Genomic DNA, 10,403 nt, shown 5'->3' with positions numbered 1-10,403 from the left:
AATATAACTATAGATACAAATACAAGCACAAGGAATTATATTTTATATTTCATCGTAAAAAGCATTAAAAACGGCAAATTCTAATGCGTGTCCATAACATAAAGTTTGTCAGTAATTGAGATTTATGGCAATTTGAAAAAAAAATATGAAAAACCCGCCAGTGAAATGACCACGGAAGAACTTAAAACAAGACTGAAATCACTATGAATCACTACAAAAGTTACTCCGCAAAGCTACTGATGCTTACTGATAAGTGTGTGTTAAGATGATGCAAAGATAAGGACTCTGAAAATAAGGGGAATGGTGTTGGAGATGATATATTATAAACAGATGTGCAGATATTTTATATAATGTACCTAATTCAATATTATCAAATTTCATAAGAACTCTATGTTTTATCATAGCTGCATGCGTACATTTAAAACAGGGTATAGCCATTCATCCATACATCATACACATGTATACTTTGATTTGTTTGAATACCAATACATGATATTATTAAAAGATGTGCAATGAAATTATTGAATAGATTTGGTAAACTTGATAGATCTATCCGCTTGTCATTCAGTCTGAAGAATACATCAATTATTAAAAAAAATCTGATTTCTGATCTGATAATAAATACTATCACAAAACATATCACTATCTTGTATTGAAATGTTTTCCTCTCGTACAGTTTAAATACTTTTGTTGGATTAAAATTTCAGATCAGAAATCTATAAATCTATAAAACGAATAAATTTCTAATGAAACACTTGCGTATTAGGTGCGAAAAAGTATCCATTGTTTCGTGCAAAGCACAGAAAATAAATTGCTAAAATATTTTGTTTAAAGAAAAACATCAGTCACAACATTCACATTCCGAATAAAGAATGCTATTCATTTATATTAATTGAATGTATACAGACAATCAAGCATGTAAGAGATGATGTCTTGTTACTTGATCACTGTTTGAGATAAGAGTTATCAAAGCGCTAAGGGGAGAAAACGCTAACAGCGAAACTGACTTAATCGTAGTATTTGCACACTTCCTTCCCCTGATAAGTGAGGAAAATTTCTCAGTATGTTTGATTTTCATATCAGGTAAATTTCTTTTTCTTTTTGCAGTACAAACGAGCAGGTAAATCTTCCGGGTTTCGCATGAATATAGGTCACCTGTATGATGGTACACCACAACACATTATCAAACAATCTTGTGATTTTGTTTAACTGGGGGATCATCTTTCATGAAAGTTAAACATATTGAGATTTTGTTTAAATGACATATTATGTAGCATAACTGAAAAAAAACACGAAATATATCGTCTAGCACCTTAAACATTCCTCGGCATTGAGAAATGTCACATAACACTCATGGGAATGCTTTATTTATACAAAATACTACTTTAAAATACATTATTAAACAATTTTATTTGAAATCATGATGCTCAAGGGGAATGTATTTATTCATGGTGAAACTATTTCACTTATACAGCTTTCACACACATACACACACAAGCGTTCCACTAAAAGAATACATGCATAGTTCGATTATGAGCAAGGTTAACAGTGTCAGAAGTCTCAGTGTAAAATGGCGAGAACATGATTGTTATATATATATCATCAATAATTCTCATGGTAATGTTCAGAGTCATTGACTGAAAAATGTAACTTAAGACCGGAAGAAAATCCGATAGTCTCTTGTGGTGTTAATGGAAATATTTATCGTGCGACCATTATAACAACTGCAAATAACACATTAAAAAAACTAATGGTTATTTTACAAAATGAGTGTTCAACTTCCGGTTCCGGTTATTCTCTTGACATGCTCTGTGCGCTTGGACCGCCTCCCTGCACTTCCTGTGCTTCCTGGACGAGTGCGCAAAGGGGACAACACAATATGGTCAGACAGTCATTGACTGTGGATCCTTCTATACCTTTCATCTCCCTTATCTTTCCTCTGATATTCAGCCATGTGATGATGTTGAGTATCGGCACGAAATAAGCAAGCCCTGGATAAGAAATATTGAGCGTGAATTTGATAAACGCATATAAAGAATACCAAACTGTGAATCAAGCGTTTAACCCTTATCCTACTTAATTTCAACAATACACTTGTCAATATTTCAATTTGAACAGTACCATTAACTGTTAAAAGGGGTGCATAGTATACCAAAAAGATACTGACTGAATGGCGAACAGTGCAGATCTTGATCAGACTGCACGGATGTACAGGCTGATCATGATCTACAGTGGTCGTAAAGGCAGAATCAATTGTGTACAGCATGTTAAGGATTGAGCAAAAGTAGCCTCACACTAAACTAAAATGCATTATCATCAACAGGTATTTTAAACGGACACGCTCTAAATATACACGCCAAGTGTAAGATTCGTTTAAATATCAGGCAAGAATTTTATAAAGGACGTGATATTTTCGAGCTTTATCATATTAACTTCCTTTTTCATTATTTCAAAACTTAAACGAAACGAAAGAAATACAGCTTTTTCTATCTATCATACAAATCTATAAAGCAATGTCTCTCTACGTATTATATCACTTTTGAATATATCGCTTACCGAAACAGACCTAACATAAATTCATAACTTACGGCAAGTGGCCAATCTTTAAGATGTATAATTTTAGCATTTGGCATATCTAATATACATATAACTTACTGAAAGCATACTATCACTTACTAAAAGCTGCCTATGTAATAAATCAATAAAGAGGGACGGATAGCTCAGTGGTTTGCACACTGGCCTTCCAATCCTGAGGTCGGGGGTTCGACCTACAGCACCCGGCAGCTACTCGGGAATTTTCAGAAACGCTTTCCAGTATTTCTCACCCAACTAGGTCAGGAACGCAGGCAATCCTTGTGTATCAGTTCTATACACTGGACACGTTAAAGAACCAGTAGAGAATGAATTATGCGCCCTGTTGAACTAAGTAAAGCACCTTTGAACGTGAAATTGATCATGAAAAGGGCGCTATATAAATCTGGTATAATAATAATAAAGAACAGCAAGAAGCATTTCTTAAAGATCTTTAACTTACTTAAACTGATCTTTTTTATTAGTAAAACTTACCGCATGCTGCCTGTTTTATCAATTTATAAGATTTCTGCAAGTGGCTAATCTTTATAGATCTTGAAGTTTCAGTAAGAGACACATATCTTTGATGCCTGTAAACACACAGCAGTTGCCTATCTTATAGACTTATTTTTACTAAGAGTGACCAATTCTATCGCATGTGGCATTTCTTAAGGATTTATAACTTTCAGCAAATGGCACATATTTAAACTTACAACAATAACCTACAGCAAGTGGCCTGCTGTATAGATCTGTAACTTACCGAAAGTGACCCAACTTGAAGAAAATCTTAAGTTTACAGCATGTGGTCTTTCTATTAAATATATGACTTGATAACTTACCGCATGTAACACAGCTGCCCTCACCGATTGCCTCCGCAGTCTGACCAAAGGTCACACAAGGTACAAAGTACGTTATAATACATGTCCCGAAATTATCAAAGCATCCAAACAGGGAATGGGACCACTGACCGACCTGAAAGCAGAAACGAATACAAAATAAACATGCTATTCTCTTAGCGTCTCACATAGAAACGTTTCACAGTCCTCGATAGCCCACTCTCACATTAAATCTTTAAATTAAATGAACGTTAACTTTTTCTGCATTTGAGCCATTGGTTAATGTCTATAGGAACGTCACAATTTTCCTACACCTCCGATTTTCATTTTGCTGTACAAGACCACAGATGTATTAAGTGTAACACTTCAATCAAGTGACAATAAAATCTATAAAAAAAGATCGTTAAAATTTTGGAGTGTAGAACATAACCAAACAAACAATAGCCCCACGCACGGGTGCCATCGCTCGTCTGCAAGTGCTGGTCAGTATGAAAGAAAAGTGTTATACATTCGTAATTCAGAATTTTTAAGTACAAAAAGAGCCATAATTTTGACAAAATGCATATCAGAGTTATGGTTCTTGGCCTACTAAATTACCTAATTATGAAAAACAAGTGTGCAAAGTTTCAAAGCTTTAGCTCTTACGGTTTTTGAGAAAAGGTGGACCTAAACAAAAACTTTAACATGCAGACGCTGACACTGACGCCGACGCCGATGCCGACGATCAAGTGACGACAATACCTCGTAGAATTTTTTTTTAAATCAGACGAGCTAAAAAGCAGACTTGGTTTTTTCGGTTATTCATGACAGGCAATGAAATATGTAATACCCCTCACGTCCCCTACTACCTGCTTAAATGGAACCATATTATAGTAGTAAACCTGTATGAACTCCATAATTTTAAAAGGGACAGAAAGTATAACAACACTGAATCATAGTACGGGGGGAGTTTTTAACAGCCGCTACACGGCACTTAAATCAAGTACAGGCCAGTTGTGTTGAATGGCCAGCCTCGAATTAAGTGATAACCAACCTCAAGTCGACCCTCGAACTAAGTCTCAACATATGGAGTGTCAGCCCATCGTGTAAAATGACCAACCTCGTCACGTCAATCGGCCTCACATCTACTAATATATACCCACATCATTAACCTTGTATCAGTCGTTTGTTTGACGCGACCACACTTGCATTAAATAACCGTAGTGACAACTCTCATATCAACACTCGTATCAAATGGCTAGGTCAATGTTGATTATTAATTTATTTTTATCTTGTTGGGTTTAACGACGCACCGACACAATTATAGGATATTTGGCGACTTTCCAGCTTTGATGGTGGAGGAAGACCCGGAGTGCCCCTCCGTGTATTATTTCATCACGAATGGGCACCTGGGAAGAACCACCGGCCTTGCGTAAGTCAAATGGATGGCTTCCTCACATGAAGAATTCAACGCTCTGAATGAGGCTCGAACCCACATCAATGAGGGGCAAGTGATTTGAAGTCAGCGACCTAAACCACTCGGCCTCGGAGGCCCCCTCAATATTAACTGGACACCCTTGTTTCAAATTACCATGCGACCACCTTAACTATTTCGAGAGACTTAGAAACAACAACACATAAAATGTGCGATCCTCTTAAACTGAAACTGTATATGAGCCGTGCCATGAGAAAACCAACATAGTGGCTTTGCGACCAGCATGGATCCAGACCAGCCTGCGCATCCGCGCAGTCTGGTCAGGCTCCATGCTGTTCGCTTTTAAAGCCTATTGGAATTGGAGAAACTGTTAGCGAACAGCATGGATCCTGACCAGACTGCGCGGATGCGCAGGCTGGTCTGGATCCATGCTGGTCGCACACCCACTATGTTGGTTTTCCCATGGCACGGCTCATATAATAAAGTGCACGGTTATCTTTTCATGTATCAACCCTCGCACAAACTGCCCACTTCTTTATCAAATGTCAACAATCTATCGTTTCAAGTGGCCACCCGTTCATAATGGGTACAACTAACAGTATGTTTAGTCATCATATCCAGGTACTTTCATCCCCAGCTTTTGTTATATTTGAACTGTCATATCATAGTAGGTTCTCCCCTATATTCAATTGATAAACCTACGAGCAATGGATTATATAGAGAACAAGAGTGCCAGAATGTCACAATATACGCCCGTCACAGCAAATTTCTTTACTCTAGCACCTGTATTTGCAAATGGAATTTTAATTTTGTGGTTGTTTAGTAATCATTGTAAGTCATTTGTTTTTCTAAGACCACAAAAAAACTCCTTACGAGGTAGAGATACATTAAAATACACCTAAAATTTGAAAGTAACATCTATGTTGTACCACAGAAAAGTGGTCTTGTTTTTTCCCTACGGTCAATTATAAAAAAGTTACAATATAAGTTATTTATAGTAAAACTAAAGGAAGATAATCTTAAAAAAAAAAAAAAAAAAAAAAAAATCCAAAAAAAATTGTAAGTCCACACAAAAATCTTTACCAGGTAGAGATTGGTCAAAATACACCTCAGAATTGGATGTAGCATGCATGTTGTACTACAGAAAAGTGGTCTCGATTTTTCCCTACGACTAGTAATGAAAAAGTTACAATATAAGCTATTTATAGTAACAACAAAGGGAAGTAATTCTAAAGAAGGGAACTGCGCATGACACTTCGTCTCATGATAGTGTATAATTGTGCCAAGTTACATCAAAATCCCTCCATGCATGAAGAAGAAATGCTTCGGACAAAGTCATTCTTGTATCTGACCTTTGGCCTCTAAGTGTGACCTTGACCTTTGACCTAGGGACCTGGTTCTTGCGCATGACACTCCGCCTCGTGGTGGTGAACATTTGTGCAAAGTTATATCAAAATCCTCTATGCATGAAGAAGAAATGCTCCGGACAAGGTTTTCATTCTTGTATCCGTTGACCTCTAAGTGTGACCTTGACCTTAGACCTAGAGACCTGGTTCTTGCGCATAACACTCCGCCTCGTGGTGGTGAACATTTGTGCCAAGTTATATCAAAATCCCTCCATGCATGAAGAAGATATGCTCCGGACAAAGTTTTCTTTCTTGTATCCTTTGACCTCTAAGTGTGACCTTGACCTTAGGCCTAGGGACCTGGTTCTTGCGCATGACACTCCGTCTCATGATGATTAACAATTGTGCCAACTTTCATCAAAATCCCTTCATGCATGTAGAAGATATGCTCCGGACAAAGTCTGTGGACGCCGCCCGCCCGCCAGGGGCGTTCCCATAATACGTCCCGTTTTTCAATCGGGCGTATAAAAATGTTTCAATGGTTAATTTAAAATATTTCTTAAAATAGCAGATATGACAGTATACATCAATTTCTCTTCTTCAATTTGATGTAAAAAAACTTACATTGAGCATACAGTGAAGATCACTAACATTTACAATTTCTTTCACTTTAGAAGCAAATAATTCATGTTTTTCCAAATATGACACCTTATTAGCACATATGTAGGTTTTCTTGCCTTAATGTTCATAAAAGAGCCATTTTCAGAAAATCAAACCGGCCGGTAGAAAAAACAGCAAACATTAAACTAGGTTATGAGTCATGTGTAAAAATTTAATTGTCATTAGTTTTCGCAATCTGTCAAAAATATTTTAATCTCTCCATTATGCATATGCATTTTTTAGTAACTATATAAGTAGGACATTGTAGTGTGTAACTTATTTCACATTCCATATCAATATTTAAATATTTGAAATTGCTTTGTTGAGCTCACTTAAGTCACGTAAGAATTTCTGTTGTTTTAGTTTATTGTATGTAATAAATGTACCAAACATCGATATTGTATTAAGATATGAAAATTGTTCCTTTCTGGTGGGAAAAGGAAATTATTTGGTTGAATCATAACATAACGATCTTTAGAAAGAGAACTGAATATTCTTTTTTTTTTTTTTGTCATTTACCGGAAATTCAAAACTTGAAAACCTCTATATATATGCACGTAAAGTGACATTATTTTAGTCTCGGTTTTATTAAGTACATGTTTTTGTTGTTGTTGTTGTTTTCGAAATATTTGGCTGTTTTTTATGGCGGAATTTAGTTTCAAAACAAAAGGAAATAAATTTGTCTGAAGCTATTCATTTTCTGAAAACACGAATTTCGTAACATCACAAGCTAACATAATGTTTTTAAATGTTTTTACTAAAATGTTTTACGTTTTTACATAAATATTTTTTCATACGAATCTATTAAGCAACAGGATCTATACCGAACAAGGCCACAGCAAACTTTTCTAAAATGCAGAAGGTTATATTGCTTTCTAGTACTGTCCAAAGCAATACCACGATAAACAGGCACAAGACCACAGTTATTTGCGCTTGGTTGACCACAATAAGGAAGTGGTTACGCGGAAAATAGTTCCTCTGTTTGATGTTGAATACTGATGAAATTTTAGAGTGAAAGACCTGCACAAATGGCATAACTGAATAAAGGCGATATGAAGTAGTAAGTACATGTACAATCTGACAAAATGTGAGAATGTCAGAATATGCATAACATGACTTTTCGATAGGGCCAATTTTGCCTGTTTGCGGCCATCAAGAGAGTATATACGCACGTGATTTGGTTCAAAATGGTAGAAAAAAGCCTGTCAACCCCATGTTTATTGCGGCTTGATTTTTTTCTCTTGAATAGTTCTGTTGAGTGCAGGTATTGTTAGGGGGATTTGGAACGCATGCAAAATTGCAATAGTGTCCAGTGTCTATATAGAACATACAGTAAAAATAATTGTGGTCTTAGGTCATATATGCAAAACCTTTAGCTAATATAAGGGAGAAAATTCAATCAGAGGAAACTGGTTTAACACAATCGATAATCAAAGGAGAGAAAGCTAGATATTTCTCGTTATAAGCTGGCTATGTTTCAAAGGGTCACCTTTCACATTATGTAACCACCCACAAGGTATCTTGGAAAGCTATGCTCTAGCGTTGATGAAATCGATTCACTATTTTGTTAAACTTTACCCTGCTGAATTTCTAAAAGTTCAGTTTGGGTAGTACTTCTTCTTATTTAAAGGGTGTACACTGAAATTTACTGATTGAATAGCGAACAGTGCAGACCATGATCAACCTGCAGCTGATCGCAAAGGCAGAATCACTTGCCGCCAGCAAGCTAAAGATTAATTGTTTGCATAATTATCACACTCATGTATATATATTTGACATCGTATATGAGAAATTTTATATCTCAAATATAGGTCGTCTTAACTACGTGTACCGTATATCGGTCTTTCAAGATTTTAAGGCAAGTTAAATACATGTGAATGTGTTTTTCATCATAATTGTATGGAGACTGGGATTGGTTTATGCGTATAGAGACTCTCCGACCGTGACATAACACACATCTATTTAATAGAACATATAAAAACGTTGACAATCCTTCAATTTAAGTACATCTCAAAACAATAAAAAAAAAATTAGTCAATGTTTCCGCCGTAGATGCATTAGAAAAAAGTTAACCCTTACCTAGCCCAACTAATTGTACGCGAGTCGCGATATTGTGATAATTTTTGCACAGGTCAGTATCCCGGGGACGCGTGTTCGATCCCCGGGCGGGGCGTATGTTCTCCGTGACGATATGATAAAAGACATTGTGTCTGAAAACATTCGTCCTCCACCTCTGATAATTCATGTGGGGAAGTTGGCAATTACTTGCGGAGAACAGGTTAGTACCGGTATAGAATCCAGAAACACTGGTTAAAGGTTAACTGCCCGCCGTTACAGGACTGAAATACTGTTGAAAAACGGCGTTAAACCCAAAAACAAACAGACAAACTATATCTCTCCTCCGCGTAAGTAAAAATTGAGACGATATCTTCACCCACCCACAAGTTTGCGAAGCAGAAGTGGAAAATGATAACTCTATATGGAATGCCAGGTAAGACAAAACATTTAGTAAAAGCAACATTAATTTAACAAGTGGTAATTTGTCGTCAATCTGTGAGGTGAAAAACTTGATGGGCGGTAACAGTATTATGTAAGCAAAGACCTTGCTCTGTACAAATGTAATACCCTATCAAAAAAGGAAAAATGAAAATTTTACCTGCGGCTGCGCCATAATCCAAAATGGTTAAATATCGACAATAAAAAACTTCCCTTTAACGTGTACTGTTACGACATAAAATCAAGTCACGCATATACAAATGTATATTATATTACTAATGACTGCGAAGCGAAGTCCTTGATTTCAAATTCCTGTGTCATTTATTTTTTTAACTAAGCAACCAGTAAAATTTACCTGAGCCATTATCCGTAAATAATAATTACTTCTTGTAGAAACAAAATGGTAGACAAACTATGGGACCTAAGACGGATGCAACTATTTCCCAATGAACGTGTAACATTACAATTTAAAATTCACGTTACCGTATTTATACAAATAAAATCGCATTTTGCTACACAGACATCTGTAGCCGCATGTGTACCTAGTGTGAACAGTTCATTGTCATGAGACAAAAAAAGAAGATTTTGTTCATTATATATATACTCTTCTTGCATGCCAGACAGGATTTTCCCGAGATTTTGCCGGAGCTTACCCTGGGGTGTAAGACGACTCACGTGCTGCAATTCATGAATGAATGCGTAAATTCATAAGCTTCTATAACAGAATTGTGCTAAATAAAAGCGTTCGTTTTACTTCATTTCTTTTATTAATTCGGCATGCAACAAAAAGAATATATCACTAGCTGAAGGTGCAGATGGAAATATCTGGCTCTCGGGTAACTGTTTTGCGGTCACTCGGCCTAATATTACCGTCGAGCCAGAGCCGCACCTTCAACCTATAAAAAAAAGATCTGTACAGAACTAACATTCATTGAATAATACGTGACACACGGCAGACAGCGGGAGGTGCGTTTATTTGATTAAAGTTCTCACGTGAGAACACGATATATCTCGATACTAAAGAGGCTGTACAAATAAACTACTCGATACTCGGAGATACTAGTAATGTACCCGTCTACA

General features: G+C 36.4%; 1 protein-coding gene across 2 annotated transcripts; it reads right to left on the bottom strand.

Moving 5' to 3' along the window:
• Window positions 1-1,350: 1,350 nt before the first annotated feature.
• Window positions 1,351-9,826, bottom strand: LOC123538810 (uncharacterized). 2 transcript variants are annotated; one of them, XM_045323200.2, is made up of 3 exons: window positions 9,679-9,826; window positions 3,411-3,543; window positions 1,351-1,991 (listed from the first exon to the last, which is right to left on the bottom strand). In XM_045323200.2, the coding sequence occupies exons 1-3, from the start codon at window positions 9,685-9,687 to the stop codon at window positions 1,792-1,794; spliced, it is 342 nt and encodes a 113-aa protein (XP_045179135.2). In that variant the 5' UTR covers window positions 9,688-9,826; the 3' UTR covers window positions 1,351-1,791. The 2 variants fall into 2 exon arrangements, with proteins under 2 accessions (XP_045179135.2, XP_045179133.2); XM_045323198.2 differs by lacking the exon at window positions 9,679-9,826 and adding an exon at window positions 9,484-9,630.
• Window positions 9,827-10,403: the final 577 nt, after the last annotated feature.

Source organism: Mercenaria mercenaria, chromosome 18 (genome assembly GCF_021730395.1).
Source record: "Mercenaria mercenaria strain notata chromosome 18, MADL_Memer_1, whole genome shotgun sequence".
NCBI lineage: Eukaryota > Metazoa > Mollusca > Bivalvia > Venerida > Veneridae > Mercenaria > Mercenaria mercenaria.
The sequence above is the reverse complement of the archived record's forward strand: the minus strand, read 5'-3'. Positions and strand labels throughout refer to the sequence as shown.

Bases quoted from the DNA above. Each gene is read 5' to 3' on its own strand.
- LOC123538810 (XM_045323198.2), bottom strand. The intron at 1,992-3,410 runs GTAAGTTATCAA...TTTCTTATCCAG, and splicing joins GGGCAGCTGTGTTACATGCG to GGCTTGCTTATTTCGTGCCG.